Source organism: Colossoma macropomum, unplaced genomic scaffold (genome assembly GCF_904425465.1).
Source record: "Colossoma macropomum unplaced genomic scaffold, Colossoma_macropomum, whole genome shotgun sequence".
Classification (NCBI taxonomy): Eukaryota; Metazoa; Chordata; class Actinopteri; order Characiformes; family Serrasalmidae; genus Colossoma; species Colossoma macropomum.
Window position 1 is genome coordinate 27,969,907 of NW_023494806.1, and position 21,479 is coordinate 27,991,385.

The 21,479-nt window shown below is 38.6% G+C and overlaps 1 protein-coding gene across 4 annotated transcripts in view; it reads right to left on the reverse strand.

Moving 5' to 3' along the window:
• LOC118827599 (tetratricopeptide repeat protein 28-like) overlaps positions 1–21,479 on the reverse strand; it is a 149,041-nt gene that overhangs the window by 7,625 nt on the left and 119,937 nt on the right. For all 4 annotated transcript variants that reach the window (XM_036599022.1, XM_036599021.1, XM_036599020.1 and 1 more), the window contains 9 exons: positions 20,528–20,637; positions 18,109–18,238; positions 16,204–16,422; positions 13,755–13,932; positions 8,553–8,672; positions 4,523–4,667; positions 3,518–3,697; positions 1,085–1,590; positions 712–959 (listed from right to left, as the gene is read on the reverse strand). In XM_036599022.1, coding sequence (XP_036454915.1) covers positions 712–959; positions 1,085–1,590; positions 3,518–3,697; positions 4,523–4,667; positions 8,553–8,672; positions 13,755–13,932; positions 16,204–16,422; positions 18,109–18,238; positions 20,528–20,637 — 1,836 coding nt within the window. The remainder of the gene's footprint in view (positions 1–711; positions 960–1,084; positions 1,591–3,517; positions 3,698–4,522; positions 4,668–8,552; positions 8,673–13,754; positions 13,933–16,203; positions 16,423–18,108; positions 18,239–20,527; positions 20,638–21,479) is intronic.

Sequence of the window (21,479 nt, forward strand, 5' to 3'; positions counted from 1 at the left end):
AGAATGACATCTGCATTTTCCCAACCACACTGTCCCAGATATATTTCCCAAACACATCCAGCATTTGTGTTTTAATTTTTTGTCTGTACATATCATGGCAAAAAATAGTTTTGTAAGATGCAGTCTATTCAGGTCCCTCATTGTGTTATACTGGCCATGTGCTGATTCCCTCAAGATTTGGGATTTTGAGAACTTGCATAGCCCATACCAACACAAAACTCATTATGTGTATGATACCGTATCTTTGCCTAATCATCTATTGTGTAAAACCTTATGACAGAAAACACTCTAAAAATCTGACAGCCCATATAATGGAAAATTGGAGTTTCCTTGAATTTTCTGAAATAAAATTTTATATAATACTGTGCATTGTTTTCACAGTTAAAAAGTGCTACAGTTTCAAAATATACTATTCACTCCCCAATACACACAGTAAATATACAGAAATTAAGCTGCGAAAACAACCTGTTTGGAATTCACTGTTTCGTGATGTCACAAAAAACAGCATATTTACATCATATACACACGCCTTCAGCAGTTTAGCTCCACCCATTCAAGTTTAGGTTGTAACAAGTGTTTCAAGGAAAATATCAAATACAAGAAAATGCAGAAACTGGACTCTTTATTATTGATTTTATAATTAGTAGTGTAAGCCCAGTTAGTTCTAAGCCTTAAGCTAAGTAACATTATGGATGTACTTATGACACAGACCTGCCCAGTTAGAGGGATGAGAAAACTGCGGACTGCTCTGAACGCTCCTCATGGCTTCTGTGAGGGCCACACTGGCTTTGGCTCCATTGAGCAGGGCAGAGTAGAAGGCATGAACAAACACTTTGGACACAGCTACAGGCACAGGCCACAGAGAGACCAGCACACACTGTGCACCAGCAGCAAGGAATGCTCGTGTCAGTCCCACGACTCCATCAGCAGTCACCTTACTGCTAGACTCCTGGTAGGAACTGTGAGATGAACACATTAAAATAGTCCACCTAAGTCCTAAAATGACCTAAGACCTAAAATGTACACACATTTTAAAAGCATATAAACAAATATCTGAAAATTTACCAGGACATTTTAGACTCACCCCAGCACCACCAATTTAACTCGCAGCCTTAGATCCAAAATGTCTGCTGCTGTAAGCAGTAGCTCCTGCAATGGCGGCGCATCACAGGTGCTCTCTGCGTCACTCCCATCATCGGGCACTGTGTAGCTGCTTCCAAGTGAACCCTTTCTCCCTCCCCTGCCCACTGTGCCCCCTGCTACTCCTCCTCCTCTTCCTCCCTCTCCCCTGCTTCCTTCCTGGTGGATGGGTGCCAGCACCAGAGCTGCCAGCCTCCAAGAGATGTGTGTGGCGAAGTGTGCACACTCCGCCTGGCTGAGGGCACTCATCACACGCTCCTTGGTGGCTGCTGGGCCCGTGAGAGGCTGGCAGCCCAGCAGATCAGCCACCATGCAGGCCTCTTCTTCAGCAGAGGGCATGGGACCCCACAGCCAGCGGTCCATGGCTGTTGAGGGGAGGCTAGGGTTACCAACAACAGCTGCCATGCCAAGGGCACTGCATGGTGGGGGCATTGAACGACGGGGGTTGATCTAGGAGGAGAAGGCAGAGTGATTAGGCTTGCAGGTGGAGTTCTTTCTCTTCTGTAAAGTTACAATTTTGGAGATATAATGTTAAATTACAATAGTAATGATGTGTTGCCTTGTGTGATACCTTACTTTGTAACATGATGTTAGGAGCTGTTGGATTCCTCAGGATTCCAAAGAGACTGACTTAACCTTTGTTCGCAAGCCAAACATATTCTCGCTTCAAGTATCTCTATAATCAGCATGCATGTTATATTAGCCTGACTATTCCACCACAAACAGGCATAACCCTTGGTGGGGGAAATTGGGTATTCTGATCTAAATTTGACAATTATGTTCTCGCTACAGGTTTGACATGTTCAAGGGGTAGCTTTGAGAAGTTTCATGGCTAGGGAATGCTACCGGCTATCGCCATAACTGCATGTTTTCTTGTAAAATCTGTAGATCCAGTGACCACTTTGTCAAGTATCTTGAAAGAGCAGAAAGCAAATATATGAAGATAGACTGTGTGTTGTGTTTTGTTGATGACATACTGATTTTTGGCTGTGGTGATGATCATGACAAGACCATGACAAGTAGCTCCTAGCCCTTATGAGTTTCCTCAACTGAGAGTGAAAAAAAACAAAAAAAGACAACTGTATTTCAAGCTCACATCCACAGACATATACTGACCTTGCGAAGGCCCTCCCCAGCACATTAAGCGAGCACAGTGTCTCATTCGCTTTGCAAATTATTTGGCAGAATGCCTAGTTAATTTGTCAGACGTCTGCAAGCCTTTAAGGAGGTTGCTGGAAAACAATCTCTTGTTCCACTTCTTGCCAAAACATAATGCCGCAGTGGGAGAGATAAAGAGTCCAGAGTGACTCCAGCCAAAGTAGGCTTAGTTGTTGTCTCATGCGGGCGGGTCAATCAGCAGTCAACTCATGCAAACTGAGAACAACTAGATGTATATTGAGAAAGAATGCCTGAACATAGTCTTCATGCTCCAGCATTTTCACCATTGCATGGTAAAACCCACTCGAGTTTGGTGTTGTTAACTTGTCAACATTTTCTTTAGGCCATATGGCAGCCCGTGTCTGAACACTTGTGGAACACTTAGTTTGTGCACAACAGCAATAAAAAATCCATCTATATGTATACAGGTAAATATTAAACAATGTTGTTGGACACCAGGTCATCCCCTTTTTCCATGTGTTTGATGGAATATGATGACTATTGCTGAATGAAGCAAACCCTCCAAATTTTAGCCTTTTTGCTATAATAATTTCCAAGCAAACCTTGGGATGATCAAAAAAGGTTGTCAGAATGTCCAAACAAGGTATGAGGTAATCTTCTAGGGTGCCGTATGTTTATCAAGGGGTATAAAAATATACACTAGTTTTTCATTCTGACAATTTAAATAACATTTTAAATGACAATTTAAATTACATTTACTACCACTGTGGTGAAGCTTTAATAAACAAAGAAGACAAGTTTGTTTGTTTGTCTGTTTTCACAGAACTTAGGTTTGATAATAGACTGATAACAGCTGATTCAATGTAGATTTTCAGCTGTTATCAGCTGAAAATCTACATTGAATCAGCTGTTATCAGTCTGTTATCAAACCTAAGTTCTGTTGTGTGTGCCACTGAAGAAATAAAAGACACGATTAGGTGCATTTGTTCCCTGGTGTGTTATTTTCCTTAGTTACCAATAACTGTACTGTACTGCTTTACCATGACAACTATTTAGTAAGTTCAGAAACTGTGTTTAATTTACTCATGTTTCGGTGTGATACTGTTATTAACTGCAGAGAATTGTGATGCAGGTTTAACAACTGCAGGTTTGAGTTTTAGTAATCTGCAAATGGACCGATTGTAATCTGTCTACTATTAGTTTGTCAGTCACCTCTTCAAACCTTACTCAATAGACAGCATTATGAAGTCAGGCTCACCTTGGCATTCGATGCGAGGCTGCGCAGAGACGGAACAGCAAGCAGGCTAAAGCGCTCGTACAGATATTCATTGGATGAGCTGCCTTTCAGCAGAGCAAAGGGAATGAGATATAACTCTCCTTCCAGAACCAAAACAAGCTGCCTGTGCCTGCCAACTGGACCACTTGAGTGCATCAGACCCTGAAAGTGAATGAAACATAGAGAGATAAACAGACATATAGTTCCAGTTCTAAAATCTGACTGGCTGAACAGAGTCCAAAAGCACTGTAAAATGTGCACATAAATTAACACATCATCAACTGAATTCAGTATTAACAAAGCTTTTATGTTGCTTAGCAAACAAACATTACTGTTAACAGCCTACACCACTTTGTGAAAGAATTGTTTATTGCAATTATTAATAAAAATACATTACTAAACACACACATTTTCTAAGCCGCTTACCTTTCTGGGTCGCAGAGGGAGCTGGGATACTTGGATAAGCTTATGAACAATATTCAATTTATAATAAAATTAATAAAAATTATAATGATACATACCCAGAAGGATAAGCAGTTGGAAAATGTGTGTGTGTATGTGTGTTTGTACAGTGACACATGACCAAATTACGTATTGAACACTGGTCTATTTTTTCATATTGTATTTTGCACTAGAGGCCAGTGATTTCAAAGGCGTTTATGCCTAACAGTCATGGTCAAATTAGTGAAACATACTGCCTCGAATGACTTATTGCATTATTTGAAAAAAGAAAACAGAAAAAACTAAACACAGCACTTAACTATTAATTGCAAATACTCAATGCCTGACTCAACACATTCTGAAATATTAAATGATTAAAGAATTTAACAGGTACAATTTAATGTTAAGACTGAATTGACTGCTTATTCTGAATGCTGAGTCATGCTGATGACTGAATCCAGAAAAAATAAAAACATGGGGAAAAAAAGAAGAATGGTGGGAGTGACAGGAATTCCTTTCTTTTCTAAGGAAGTCAGGCAGTCTCACCCCCTCCATGGGAGCAATCAGGAGGTCGTAGAGGGTACGCAGTGGAGGTTTGTTCGGGGCACTACCAGGGCGATGGGGTGTGGAACAGCCATCTTTGACTGGAGACATGGGGTTACTGAACAGACTGGTCATACTCTGACAACTCCTGCAAGAAACAAAGACAAGTCATGAAGTATGCAAGGCTGTAATATATAAATCTTCTAATGACATAAATCAACACATTCACATGATGTGTGTCTTTGAATATTTGAATAAGATTTAAAGATGTAATGCTGTGAAAAACTTGCTCCAAAATGCAAACGGTTGCAATAATGTGTTTCTCATTAAACCAATAAAGCTTGCTGCACAGAAGTGTGGCTGTGTGGATCAGAATGATACTAACAAAATCCGGCGTGCGTGTGGAGTATGTGTGGCTGCAACTATTTTACCAGAAAAAATGAACCAAAGAGGTATGAGTTGTAATAATCTAATATGACCCCAAGAGGGCAGTGTAGGACTTTTAAGACATCTGCACATTGCAGCTTTTCCCTGCAGACTATGACTATTTCCTTAGGCTCAAATGGGAATCCCTTAAAAATAAACTTGGACCCATATTCATAAAGAAGCAATATAAATCTCAGAGTGAAACTAGGATCTATTCCTGTCAGTGAGGTCATAGTAAATATAAGAGGAATCTGATCCTAGATCAGCAGTCTTTCTCTGAGAGGCTTCATAAATACAGGCCCTGATAGATCTCTCTGGATTGAACATGCCCTGAAAAGTTGTGTAAACTACATCCTGTATATACCTCATTTTCAAAGCAAAACTGACGATTAATCAGTCCAATAAACTTGAAAATTTAGGACCATTTGACAATTCAACAACATAAACTAATAAGGCTACACTGAAGGCAAATGCCAATTTTATAATTTATATGTCATTTATTTTGTATTATTCATTCAATTTATTTTTCATGTCTTCATCTATTCCTAGTATAAGACACAGGCAGTGAATATGAATTTTTCTCATCATAAAGAATAAAGGATTACTTTATTACAAACTCATCATGGGGGATTAATATTCAGATCAACTCAATTAGAGTAGGGACTTAGCCTCTTAATGAAGAGAAGATTACACACGGGCCTGAAAGTGGGCATACATATATGAGAGGGATATCTGCACAGCAGACATTCTCACACCCTCATTCTCACACTCAAACAGGCCTGTGCACTGGTCAGAGGCACCTAGGCAAACTGTTCTACGCCAAACCAGGTATTGGATGACAACTACAATTAATACTGGTCTTCCTTGAAGAGAGGTTAAAAATGGTAAAATGACAGATTTACAAGCCTTTTTTAGGGTTCAAGCATGCAATGCATTGAACCCTATTGGAATTGTCAGGGTTTTTCTTATTATTATTTTTCTTCCCTAAAACGGAACGCACAGCCCAAACCGTAAGTCCTAGAGACACCAAACTTGGTCAACAGGTAGTAGTCCCTCCCGCTACTCAGGCGCAAGGAATCAGCCCAGTCGGCCACAAGGGGGCGCTATTGCACAGGTCAACGCGTTTTGGCCTATAACTCCTAAAAAAAGATTTTTCCTAGACAAGACATATTTTTTTCCTGGTTCCTTGGCCAATCCTTCAGCCAAAAAATTTCAAACTTCACAGGCCATGTTAATAGCCCATTCTGAGGTAGCCATTCGATTTTTGTGTGCATATGTAATTATGGGGCGGAGTTAATGCTACATGGCTGTTTCTCAGCATCCGTACATCTGATCAAGCTGAAACTTTGCAGATACCATCTGTTGGCCAGACTATAATGGAATCCATAAGGACAATTTGATTCACTGAAGTATATGGTTGCCATCGGCCAATCAGCATTTAGCAGGCTTTTGACAGGCTTAACATTGACCAATCATCATGAAACTTAAATGATCTCTACATTTAGCAACTTTCTAACAACCAACCAAGTTTCAAAAGATTTGGCCACTGGGGGGCGCTATTCATAAAAATTAACATATTATTACATATTATTACTCTTTTATTACAAGTTTACTTGAAAGTCCTTGTGTATCATATTAAGTACGTTATTCCAAACAATTTTGCCAATGCATATTTATTACAAAACTGCATAGTTTTTTTGTAATCGGTAACTGTTTAAAAAGCCTACTTTTCGAACTAGTCCCTGGATTTTGATCCAATCTTTGCGAACTTGGTCTAGAACAATTCTTTGGCATCTCTAGGTAAATAATTATCAAAAACATATTGCCTTTCTACTCAGGGTCGTGTGGATCAATCGATTAATTACAGTGACCATGGCATTGTTAGCTTGATTAGCTATAACTCAACAGTGATTGGTCAGATCATGTCCAACCTTTAAGGACTTTTACAAATTTGGACTGTAATGGTGTCTGACAATTTTGGTCCAGATTGGCCTTTAGGGGGCGCTTTAGCACTCAAAAACACTTAAAAATCAATTAAAATGCTATTACAATGTTATTACAAGGTCGACAGATAAACAAATGGTGCCATACGACTCAGGTCACTCACCTGAACAACTTTCTAAGTACATCTTCTGTCACAAATTGTACTGTTTGTCTGGTATTTTGGCTTATTCATTCGAAGACTACATTATACGAAGGCTTATTATACAAAGGTCAAAAGGTCAATCTGACCAAAACTTGGTAAACATCTTTGGATATGGTCCCTGATCAAGAATCATACCATATTGTGGCCTTTTCACTAATTCTGACCCACTTTCACTGAGCTCATACTTTACTTTAGCCCTATGTTTCAACTTTTCATCTTTCTCAACTTTACTCATATTTTGATCAGAGTGAGATAGAGACAAAATTCCTTTTTCTGCTGATTCCTTGGGATGTACTGAACAAGTGCATCTAGTCACTTTTAGCCCCAGCCCCTTAGTTTTTGAGCTAATTTGCATAATGTGAAAAACCTATTCTTGCGAACTAGTCTCAGGATGTTTTGCCAATTATCATCAAATTAGTATCTTAAGATTCAGAAGACACTGATCCTCAATAATTATCAAAAACATTTTGACTTTTCTACTGAGTGTATTGAAAATTAATCAATTAACTACTGCAACCATGGCATTGCTAGCTTGATTTGCTATAACTCAACAGCCATTGGTCAGATCATGTCCATTCTTGGTTGATTTGTGCAACTGAAGACTATAATGGAGGATGCCAAGTTTGGTCCAGATTGGCCTTTAGGGGGCGCTTCAGCACTCAAAAACACTTGAAAATCAATTAAAATGCTATTACAATGTTATTACAAGGTCTGCAGACAAATAATTGGGGCCATTTGACTCAGTTCAGTGACCTGAACAACTTTCTAATTACATGTTATTTGAAAATTTGTACTGCTTGTCTTTTATTTTGGTTTATTCATTCAGAGTCTACATTATACAAAGACTTATTATACAAAGGTCAAAAGGTCAGTCTACTCAAAACTTAGTTTACAGCCTCGTATATGGTCCCTGATCAATAATCTTACCATATTGAAACCTTCTGACAAATTCTGACCCACTTTCACTGAGCTCCTCACACCATTACTGCGCCTTATGAGTGCATTAGGCCTCACTGTGGCCTACATCAAATCAAGGGGTAAATATAGAACCAATCCACTGTGCAAGTGCTACTATGTGAGAAATGCTGCCATTAGACATGTAGTTTTGACATCTATGTTGACGACCTCTTGGATGTTCTACAAACCGGTGTAGATAAACCTATAATGTGTTTAAAGACCTCTACTCATTGTTTAAGGCAACTTAAGATCTTTTGATGAACTGAGTTCCTTTCAGTTCTATTCACTCTGCTTATGAATAAGACCCACAGCTTGAGGCCTTTTTAGGCCTAATGGGCTAAACGAAAAGCTTGAGGTCTTTTTAGGCCTAATGGGCTAAACCTGCAGAAGGGCCCGTACTGCTGTTGCATGCTTGAACCCGCTCATTGCCGCTTGCGGCTATATTTTTATTTATTTTTTTTTAATTAAATGGCTTTTAACAGGTTTCGTTTTTGGGTGCCTCACCTGTTAAATAGGTTGTTTCTGGACACCATGCGCAAAAAATTCATTTTGTTATTGAGCTCTTCAAACTGCTGGTCCAACAAATCTCCTGCTTCACTACCAGTTTCACTGCCAGAGCATCCTCTGAAAAAGACAGAGAGAGAGAAAGAGAAAGAGAGAGAGAGAGGCATTAACGTCCTTCATTCATCAATTATAGTGATCTTCCAATTTGTATTCAAGAATATATAAACAATTTATTACAGATACATATACAAAATAATTCTACACTGTGATGTTAGTACTCTTTATATAGCTTCATATGTTTCAACTAATTTGTAGGAAGCTATAGAAAAGGCCTTGTATTTGAAAAGTGGGGATCAAATCTCAGGCAAATAAGTAGGAACTACTGTAAATAGATCATTTGAATATATTATGTCATTTATTAATATATAACATTAATACATATACAACTGTTTCCGAAAAAGTTGGGACACTGTGCAAAATGTGACTAAAAGTAGCATGCAATGATATGCAAATCATGTGAACCCTATATTTTATTAAAAACAGTACAAGGACAACATATCAAATGCTGAAACTGAGAAATTTTATTGTTTCTTGAAAAATATATGCCCATTTGGAATTTGATGGCAGCAACACGTTCCAAAAAAGTTGGGACAGGGGCATTATTACCAACTATGTTGCATCACCTCTTCTTTTAACAACATTCTGTAAGTGTTTGGGAACTGAGGAGACAAATTGTTGTAGTTTTGAAAGGGAATTGTTTTCCCATTCTTACTTTATATAGGATTTCAGCTGCTCAACAGTTCAAGGTTTCTTTTGTCGTCTTTTTAATTTCATAATGTGCCATATGTTTTCAGTGGGTGAAAGGTCTGAACTGCAGGCAAGCCAGTTTAGCACCCTAACCTTTTTACTATAGAGCCATGCTGTTGTAATATGTGCAGAATGTTGTTTGGCATTGTCTTGCTGAAATAAGCAAGACCTTCCCTGAAAAAGACATTGTCTGAATGGTAACATATGTTGACAAAACCTGTATATATCATTCAGCATTAATGGTGCCTTCACAGATGTACCAGTCACCCGTGTCATACGCACTAATGCACCCCCATAAAATCACACATGCTGGCTTTTGAACTGTATGCGGATAACAAGCCTGATGGTCTTTAGCCCGGAGAACACAGTGTCCATGATTTCCAAAAAGAATTTCCAATTTTGATTCGGTGGACCACAGAATACTTTTCCACTTCACCTCAGTCCATCTCAAATGAGCTCAGGCCCAGAGAAGGTGGCAGCATTTCTGAATCCTGTTTAAATATGATTTCTTCCTTGCATAGTAGAGTTTTAACTTGTGATGAACTGTGTTCACAGACAGTGGTTTTCAGAAGTGTTCCTGAGCCCATGCAATGATTTCCACTCCAGAGTCATATCTGTTTTTAATGCATTGCCACCTGAGGGCCCAAAGATCTTGGCAAGCCAATACTGGTTTTCAGTCTTGTCCCTGGCATACAGCAATTTCTCCGGATTGTCTAAATCTTTTAATTATATTATGTACTGTAGATGATGAAACCCCCAAGTTATTTACTATTTTACATTGAGAAATGTTATTCTTTAATTGTTGCACTATTTGCCCATGCAGTCTTTTACATCTTTATGTCTGAAAGACTCAGCTTCTCTAGGATTCTCTTTTTCTACCCAATCAAGTTACTGACCTGTTGCCAATTAACCTTCAGGTGTTTTTTTTTTTTTAGCATTACATAACTTTACCAGTCTTTTGTTGCTCGTCCCAACTTTTTTAAAACGTGTTGCTGGCATCAAATTCAAAATAGGCATACATTATCAAAAAACAATAAAATTTCTCAGTTTCAGCATTTGATATGTTGCATTGTACTATTTTCAAAAAAATATATGGTTTAAATAATTTTCACATCATTGCATTTTGTTTTCATTTACATTTTGCACAGCGTCCCAACTTTTTTGGAAATGGAGGTACACCAAATTTATACCATATTGCCTGCAATATGAAAGGAAAGGAAGGAACACCTGATGTGCTCAGATCCATGCAGCCATCAAAAATATAAAATGGATGGCTCAGCATATAACAACTCTCACACACACACTCACACACACACACACACAAAAACTTGACATGCTGAATAAAACATTTTAAAAGACCTTTATGTTACTATACCCTTGGTAAAAAAAAAAGGTTCTAGTTATAGTACCAAAAAAGGTTCTATGACTTGTAACAATAGCAGAACCCATGTTTGGTGTTACATAGAACAAATTTTACAAAGTCTTTTTAAAGAAGCATTTACAATAGGTTTTTCATCATAGAGCAGAATCATCATCCATGCAAGGAACCATTCAAGTAAAAAATAAGATAAAAATATAAACTCTATCCTTCACAAAAATGAACAATATATATGATTATTAAATAAATAAAAGCTAAAATATTTACACTGTAATATAGATATAACCAATGTTTTTACTAAGGCACTCTTTAAGAACCATTTTAATGGCGTAGTTTACAGTATTTCAATCCACACTGCATATATTATTATTGAATAAAATAAGAGCAATTATTAATATTGCAAGCGATTCCAAACTTTTGAACAGTAGTGTATGTACTTCAAAAGAACCTACAAGTTAAAGTATTAAAAAGACAGGCATGACTCTGCAAAGGTCTCTCCACTTTCCTTCATACATTTTGAAATCCACATCATCTCAGACCATGTGAACTTCTCTCTTACCCTTCTGGCCTACTTTCTCAAACCTCTCCCTTTCTGCCTCCTTCTCTCTCGCTGGAAAGTCTCAGAGGATGAGGGCTGAATAAAATGCTTCCTTTCACACAGTAGTTTATATCTAAGCTAGTCAGCAGGGGATCTTGACTATCTGCGCCTGCTAATAGCTCAGCTACTACATTGCGTTATCCTTGCCATGGGAACCAGAATAAAACATCTCACTCACTTCCTTCACTATCTGTCTGTCTCTTGCCACATCCACCCATCAAAATTATGAAATGGATGGCTCAGCATCTTACTGCACACATATATGCACTCTTTTTCTCTCTCTCAGATCCATGCAGCCATCAAAAATATAAAATGGATGGTTCAGCATATAACAACTCACACACACACACACACACACACACACAAACTCACACACTTATGCTTCCATACTCCATGCATAGAAAGGAAAGGTTCCCTTGACTTTAAAGCACTTGAAAACTAGACACTTCGAGTTGTGAAGAGAAAAAGAGTTTCGGGGTAACAACAAAAAAGCAAAAAAGAAAGGAACACCTGATGTGCTGAGCATGGAAAAGAGTGTGAGTGCGGGTGTGTGGGGGGTGTGTGTGTGTGTGTGTGTGTGTAAGTGTGTGTGCGTACACGTGTCTGATACAGCCATTACTGGGCGCCGCTTTGCTCATTATCCATTTCAAATGAACCTGTGGAAGTGGAAGCGTCTGCAGAAACCGCAGAGTGAAATGAGGTGAAGCTTAAACGCTGCGCTCAAGCCGAGTTGCAAATTAATTTCCAAACAAATTTGCGGGCAATTTGGCATAAATTTGGTGCTTAGTGGTTTCTCATACAGCAGGAAAAAGAACTGGGCTGCTAGTAAAGAGACTGCTGCTGACAAAACACTCACTATTCACTGATGAATACTGTCTATACTACTGCAGTTTGTTGAGTATATACTATAGCGTCACATACTATAGAGTATATACTTAGTGTCACCTTAAATAGACTTAAAGAACATTTAAAGAAATCATGTTTTTTGTTTTAAGGTATTTTTTGTTTTAAGGTATGTTATTTCAGGTTAGTCATGTCATTCATCCTGAATAACAGTAAGCTGTTTAGGCACCCAAATCTACGTCCCATAATAGCAATAGGCTGTAACTCAGAGTGATGTGTTCATCACTTGACATAACATAAACAGGCAAATGTACAAACTCTTCAGGCCTGTTGAAAATAGATTAGTTTTACCTGGAGAAATAATGTAACTTGTGATTACTGATAAGATCTGTGATTTTAATCTAGCAAAAATTTGTAATGTCTGTAGTATTTTACAGTTCTGCCAAGTTATAATTCCTGAGTAAATTGCATTCTGTAATTCTGTAACCGGGTGCTCCCTCAGTAATCTTGTTTTAATAAACCTGCTAATAATAACAAAACCTGCTAATACACAAAGCTATTGTGTATTGGGTAAGAACATTACCCTCCATGGACTGGGGTTTCATTCCCCACACAGGCATGCACACCAGACTACACCTATAAAAGTCCTTAGGCAAGACTTCTACATTCAACGCTACATTCATCTACCTACACACGTATTTTGATCCTGAATGAATCAACATTATTCTTTACAAATAACATTACAAAATTTCATCTGGTAAAACAAATACAGCTTGAATAGTGCTATTGTTTACACCGATTAGCCATAGCATTAAAATATTGTTTCTACACTCACTGTCCATTTTATCAGCTCCACTTAACATATAGGTGTACTTTGAAGTTCCACAACTACAGACTGTAGTCCATCTGTTTCTCTGCATACTTAGCAAACAGCAACTGTCTCTGATTTTGCATCTACAAGGTAGAGTGGACAGTGAATAAACACAGTGTTTAAAAACTCCAGCAGCACTGCTGTGTCTGATCCACTCGTACCAGCACAAAACACATTAACACGCCACCGCCACATCAGTCACTGCAGTGCTGAGAATGATCCACCACCTAAATAATACCTGCTGTGTGGGGGTCCTGTGGGGCTCCTGACCAGTGATGAACAGGGTAAAAGTGGGCTAAGAAAGCGTGTAGAGATATAGAAGGACTTCAGTCTATAATTGTAGAACTACAAAGTGCACCTATATGGTAAGTTGAGCTGATAAAACGTACAATGAGTGCAGAAACAAGGAGGTGGTTTTAATATTATGGCTGATTGGTGTACATCGAATGTACCACCCCAGTGGAATTGGTGGGACTACTAGCATGTGACAAAAGACATTACTACTATTCAAGAAATGCAATCAAAGATTTTTCCGAACCAAGCACAATGGTGATTAGTAACTTGCTGCATCAATTCAGAGTTTAATAGTTGCTTCCACTGTGGCTTAATTAATCAGATCTGTTTATGTAATATCTAGAAATTGGAATAAAGTGGGACAGGGATAGGATGCAAGTGTGTGTGCTGGGAGGTGTGCATAAGTTGTACCTGCTGTAGAAGGACTCGACTCCTAGGGCCTCCCGGGCACTGCAGATATACTGCTCTAACGAAGAGGTTCCAGCTCCAACACCACCTCCTCCTCCTGCACCTATACCTCCCTCCTGGAAATCTGGGTCTCCCTCTGACATGCCCTCACCCAGGTACACCTCATGGAACTTCACAATACCTGATGGGGAGGAGGAGGTTTCACTTAGATCACACAGACAGATTTTTCACTTAAACTGAAAGCTATTTTTCATTTCACTTGTGCACATGAAAGCTCACACACTCTGCTGAATGTAAACACTGAGTGCAACCCTGTATTGAAGCATCTGCTGAAGTAAATGAATAAAACAATCAGGAGTTAATTGCAGCTTGGAGCATGCCATCTGGCTAAGGAAGCAGATTGGGTGGGGGGGGTAAAAAAAAAAATCTATAGAGCAGTGTAGAAGCACAAAGGGAAACAGGGGAAGACAACAAAAGGACTGAGGGCCAGATGTACTTAGCCTTTTGCACCCATTTCAGGTTCATCCAGAACTGTACAAAACTGAGTGTGAGTCTAAATGCTAACACTAAATGCTCAAAAGTGTGGCAATTTACAAATTTTTGGGCAACCAGTGGCAGCCAGTTTTGAGTGGAATTATTTCTGCCTCTTAATACCAGACATTTCTCACAAGCACGTTGCTGGAAGGCTTTAACAAATGCAGCATACATAACAGCTAGACAAAACCATGGACCTCATACATGCATGAGTATTTATCGACAAAACAACCCTCAATAGGGCTGGGTGATATGGCAAAAATACAGTAGATCCAGTTAAACATGATCAATTATGTTTTTTTAATGAAGCACATAGTTGGTCAGTGTTTTACTGAAAAGTTTTGTCAATATCCATGATATACTCAGAAAGGTGTACTGTGATGTACTGTCACATGCACTATGCACATGAGAAGGCAAAATGAGTGTTATACTACACCCCAAATTATATTTTTTGAGAAGGGAAAGAGAAGTATGCCGTATAATGTATTAATGGAAAAGAAATTCATTTATTTGCACATTTATTAAAACATTTATTATCTCATTGATCTGGGATGGGACTGGGCAAAAGTGCATAAAGTATGGAAAGCCTAATTTCTATATAAAAATAAAATAATAAAAATAGACAACATAGAATTGATAAAACATAATTGAAAACATATATTTATGAACAGTAAGTGATGGTTTATTCTAGTGTGCAGTGGATTATTTTATTAAGAAAAATTTCTTTCTCACTCTTTTAAGCTTTTAAGTCAAAGAGAAATATACTTACATACAGGCATACATAGACAGACAGACACACATGCAGAAGCACACAGGAAATGGGTTGTGCGACAGGGTAGCAGTGATGCCAACCCAATTCAACCAACCCTGGAGTGGCAGGTGGCACTATCAAGTCTCCTTTCAATTCTCTGCATACCCTCCGGGAGGCAGCTGCAGAGGGTGCGTGTGTGTGTGAGTGCACAGACTGAGAAGCACTTTGTAGTTTATAATTGTTTGTTCAATATCAGGCACTATTGAGCATGTGAGTACAAACAGCACAATTTTAGAGCAAATAATTTAAAATACAAATACTCACACAGTAAATATACAACAGAGTAAAATATGTATCAGAAGTGGGAAGCATAGTGTTGCAAACAAAAACAAAAACACCTTCACAAACACATCTTACATGCATAATGTTTATGCCAAAGCTGGGAAGTAGTTTAAGAACCAGCCCTTTTTTATAAGAACCAGTCCACATTTCCATCCATTTGAAAACTAAATGATTATGAATCTCGAGGTGGGCTTTCCTTAGCCTAAACATTAGCATGCCAAAATTCACATTTACCTTTTCCTTGCTAAAACATTTTTATTGTCCTTGTACTCTTTTTGGAAAGGAAAGACTGTTAACTTTACCACTTTTTACCATTGTTCGGAACAGTTAAAGGTAAAAGGTAGAAAAGGACAAGTACTAACAGCTACAAGATGGGTGGATACAAATAGAGGAATCTGGATATTCTGGAGAAAAACTATTCCCATAGTCACCAGAAGCCATAATGACTTAAAGGCATGTAATAATAAAAACTCTTTTTGACAGTTTTGTGAATTTGTTTGGAATTTTCCACTCTGGTGAACCTGGCTGTAACATCTTATTGTATTTTTACATACACCTTGACTACATCACTATAAATCACTGATGATTTAAAGTTTTGCGGAGGTTTTCTTTTATTTTTCCAAAAATATTTGGAAAATAGTGTTCTTTTTTGGGCTTCCTCATCCTATTATTATTGTAATGGAAAATGCCAAATTAACTCCTGTAAACAACTTCATGTGGCAGCATTACCCTGCCCCACAACCCCTTGTGTCACTTGTTTGTTCAATGATTCTGGCACGAGCACCCACACCTTGTTGGTAGAGAAGCATCAATACGCACTCCTACCTGAACCAGGAGCTAGTAGCCAGCTGTAGAGGTAGCCAGCAGCCATTGAGAAGTAGAGCACCAGCGCTCTCTGCTTGTTAATTGAGTCCAGGATGTGCTCCACTGTGGTGGGGCTGTACGGATCTGTCTCATGCTGCCCTGTCTGCCTTTCTACCAGCAAGTCTGCAAATGCACGTGTACGACCTCGCTCTGCTACGGCCAAGGCTTCATCATGATGACCTGATCCAAGAAAACGCGGTGGGAAAGAGACAGAGAGAGAGAGAGAGAGAGAGAGAGAGAGTGAGAGAGAGAGAGAGAGAGAGAGAGAGAGAGAGAGTGCATTATTTTAGTTATTTTGCCAATTTGCCAGTAATATATAATATAGATTGATTGCTGTCTCACAACCAAACCAGAAAAAAAAAATTCAACCACTGTCTCAATCATATTGTCTCAAAACAGCTACTTTCATGCCTCTTCTATAAACAAAATCCTGCCTCTTTTACAGCCATAATTATAGCCAAATCAGACTGCAATATTATTAACATTTTAAATGTTTTAAGAGTTGAAAGGGACTTGGGTGTCCTGTCTGTCTTGGTTGTCCTTGATCTCAGTGCTGTCTTTGACACAGTTAACCTTAAGATTTTATTTGACAGTGTGCAGAACTGAGTTGCCCACTCTGATTCAGTTTTCAAATCCTACTTAAGTGTTTGTGACAATTATGTTGCATGGGGTGCATATATATCCAAGTAGCATATTGTAGGGTACCATAAACCTTGACTCTGGGCCCAAGTTTATTTATTATTGTTTCTCCTTGCTCATATAATTTATGAATGTGCAGACAACACCCAGCTCTATCTGTACTTATCACCTTAGAGTCTCAAAAGAAAGACTCCTTGTCTGTCAAGGCAAAGAATTACATCAAGAATACAGAAGTCTTTTGTGACAGCAACCTCAGTTTTAAGAACTTCTATAAAACATCATACCATCACCTCCATAATATCTCCAAAGTGTGTGACATTCTCTCTATAGCTGGCTGTAAGAAAGTAATACATGCCTTTGTTCATCTAGCCTAGATTACTGCAACGCTCTTTTATCCAACCTACCCAAGAGGTCTATTACTAATCTGCAATGAGTTCAGAATGGCTATGCCAGAATCCTGCATCAGAATGAGGGATCACATTACACTAGCCCTTTAATCCCTTCATTGTCTACTTGTGACTTTTAGAATTGCTTTTTAGATTATTAGTTTTTAAATGTCTTAATAGTCTTGTTCATCTCTGCTTTAGCAAAATGATAGTTTGATATGTCCCTGCTCATTAATCAGCAATGTGCTAATATTTCAGAAATCCAGCTGAAAACCTATTAAACCATTGCCAACTATAGCTTTGACTGATGCTCTTTTTTAAATGTAGTTATTTAACACAGCATGTTCAGTCTCCAAGGACAAATGTACTATTTATCCTCATCATTTTATATTTAACTTTCTATTTTGCATTTTTTTATTTTATAATAATGTTTACACTCAATTCAATCTTCCTGTAAAATTTTGTAAAAAATAGAGCTAGAATGACTTTAAAATAACAATGCTATAAAAAAAGAAATGGGAAAGTTATTTTAGTGAACTGAATATAACTGAGGACCCAAAAGACAACAGCCAAGCGCACGTGGTGAGTACTGAATCACAACACTGCCTTAGGGAAGTTTATTTTCCAACTCCATTATAAATACTTTAAAGTTACTGGCATTGACAAGGGACACAAAGGAAAAATAAATCGAATGAAGATATAGGAAGTGAGTCAGACAAATGGGTTAGAGTCTGTAGTTGCAAGAAAAGGTATGCATTTGGGATGGTAAACAAGTGATAAGGCTGAGGAGAGAGAGGCAGAAGAGCTGGAAGAGAAAGAAGATGAGGGGACGAAATCTCACCTAGAGACACGAGGACTCTCTGCAAAGCCTGATATGAAGACGTCTGCAGGTCGAAGAGGGAAAGCTTGTAGTCAGAGCTGTGCTGGGCCTCGTGCCTTAACGTTTCAAACAGCACAGATGCACGGTAGAGCTGTAAACAGACACACACACACATATACCTTGTTAGCAGCTTATTAGGTGCACCTACCTTGTACCTACAGTTATTGGCCATTTTATCACAAACACTTAACATATAGATACATATTGTAGGTTTACAATTACTGATGGGCACTGCCTACCCTATTCATCTATGGAAAGCTGACCAGATATTATTTGCGTGGTGGACCATTCATAGCACAGCACTGACACTGACACGGTAGTGGTATGTGAGTGTTGTAGTGGTACAACTATTTTAGGTACAGCAGCAATGCTGGGGTTTTACACACTTTAATGTCACTGCTGGGTTAGGAACGGCCCACCAACCAAAAATATCAAGCTGAATATGGTCCTGTGGGCAGAAACTAACCAGTGATGAAGGGTTAAAGAGTGACTAAAATTGTGCTTGAAGAAGTGCTAAAGCAATGGTGCCCAACTTTATCCATAATGGGCCAGTTTGGCTGCTGGTTTCTATTCCAACCAAGCAGGAGCACAGCTCATCAACTGTCTAAATTCTGAGACCAACTGATTAAAAAAGCAGAATCAGGTGTGCTCCTGCTTGTTTAGAATAAGAATCTGCACCCTCACTGGCCCTTTGTGGGTAAGACTGGAAGACATACTAACAAGGTGAGTGTGATAAAGTGGCTACTAAATGTGTATAGACATACACACTATTTCATTAGGTGGACCTAGAAATAATTCATGTCTCACTGAAGGAAAGACATGTTGTGGTATTAGTTTTCACCCCTGGGGGGCAGAAGTATTCTACAGTGCAGAGACAGACAGACAGACAGAGAAAGAGAGAGGTACAGGATAGTGCAATAAATGAGGATAGAGGGTGAGAAAAGCTGAATCACTATTTTGTATCGATTTATTTTGGCTAGCTGATGAAATGGCTGTCCATTTCCAGATTCAGTCTCCTAAGGATTTCACTACAGGTCAGTAGTGCACTCCAAGTGACCAATCAGCATGTGTGTGTGTGTGTGTGTGTGTTTCGTGTGTGAAGATTTGAGAGAGTGTGTGCTAGTGAGAGAAAGTTGTAGGAAGTGTCAGGTCAATTACTGTCAAGGCAGCTTACTTCTGCATGGTAGACAAGTGTTATCTGATGTCTGAAAAGTATAGGTTGGAGGGAGCAAGTGGAGTTAATAATTTGAAGGGCCCTTTTTCTACATTTTCTTGAACTGTTCTCCCCAAAACTTACTATTAATGTCTGAGTGGTGTTGTATTAAAAAAAGCATAATTTGTTTTTACATGACCAACTTCCAACTTCTCTTTATTCCTTAGAATTAATGCTTTAAAACCAAGTGTCTCACTGACAATCCATTCAAAAGGATATTGGTGAATACCCCCCAAACTTGTTTAAATCTGCTGCCAGAGAAGTTACGGTACGTGCACGTCTGCAGAATCGGGGCATTCCGTGTAATACCATGTTTTCTATAACTGCTAAAAGATGCACAATTGTCAGAGACATCATGATTTTTTTCCAAGTAATTTTTCCAAGCTTATTCAGAGATCAATTTGGACTGGTAAGAGGTTATTATTTGTTTGTTTAATGAGAGTAACACTAAATCACTACTGATGTATGACTTATATTCCTATTTATGTGTTTTCTTGTTCAGAAATGTAGTTTGTGACACAAACTAAAGAATGAACCTTACATTTTTAGCTTTGTTAGATTACATTCTTTATATATCAAATCAATGCAGCATCAGCCCTGAGATATCACGTTATTAAAGAAAAACAGCACATTAAATTGCAGAAATAGCCAATTCTGCATCTGCCTTAAAGACAGACCATTTCTGTAACTGTGCCTTTAAGTATATGTAAATGAACTCTGCTCTGACAGGCTGCCCTGTATTAAACGTTTTTTAAAAAGCAGTCCAAGCTGAAATATACGGAACAAACTGTGACATCAGAACGCTTCAGCCACTGCTTCTCTGGAAGACTGCAAAGATACATGTGCTTTCTAGGAGCAATGTTTAATAGTTTTCTCTCATATATCCTGCTACAATCAAATAGGTCATATTAAAATGTATGACACCATAACCATTTCAAATCAAGCTATTTTTGCAGCTTAGTTTCCTTAAATGGACTGCACGGACTTGGCAGAGTACATAAAAATCTTCAGTGAAAAAGCAAGATAAGGGCCTTTTAAATGTTAAACGTTTAATCTGGTATCAATTACATTTGTAGATATCAAGTATAATACTGGTTTGTTGAACGTGTGCTTTTGCATGTATGCTAAACGCACATTTACACACACAAACAAACACACAATAAATACCTGCTGCTGAGCTTCTTCCAGGTTGCCACTCGCCCACAGAGAGAGACCCAGACGATGGCGGATTTTAGCCTCATCCTCACGCCTCCCCAGCTGCTCTGCCAACCTCAATCCTGAAACACACACAGCGACAGCGAGAGAGTGGGAGAGAGAGAGAAAGAGAGAGAGAGAGATGAACTTAATGAACTGGAAACTGGCAGCACAAAGTAAACAGGGGTTTTAAAACAAAAGAATACTTGGAACTGTTCTATGGAGAAAAAAAAAAGTCTGTGGACATGAAAAATGTACCACATAGCAAGTGAACGAATATTTCCACTATATCGCCGCTGTCATAAGTAAACTTCTTATGACAGCGGCGATACCTGCGAAATGTTCTCAGTTTGTATTTATTTTAGACTTTTTAACATTGTTTGGCATATCATGACAAAAAGACCAGAAATGGTCTCAAATTACTTTTAGGCTTTATTTAAGTTCAATTAACAAAGGAAATAAAAAAAACATATATACAAACCAAAAAAAAGAATCATGGCAAAGATTAGGCTTAAGGTAACAGCTTAAGGAGACCTTTAATGTGTGTGCCTTCACAATCAATATATAGGACACAGCAGTGACTGACCAAGCACTGTTCAGTATTTTTGTGTAATCCAGTGTATGTGTGTCTATCATCCATTTATCTCCCACAAATCGCTATTCTTGTCCTCATGCACTCTTCTTTTCTCCCTATGTCTTTCTACTTGCTTTCTTTCTCTCTATCACTCTCTCAGTGTCTGGCATGGCCTGCAGGCACTGTCACGTACAAGAGGATGACATCCGTGCCAAGCGCAGCAAGATACACCCAGAGGACATACGTGTATGCACAAACACACAAACACACACACACACACACACACACACACACACACACACACACACACACACTCCACACATTTACATATTCTTCCCCTAAGGAGAGGCT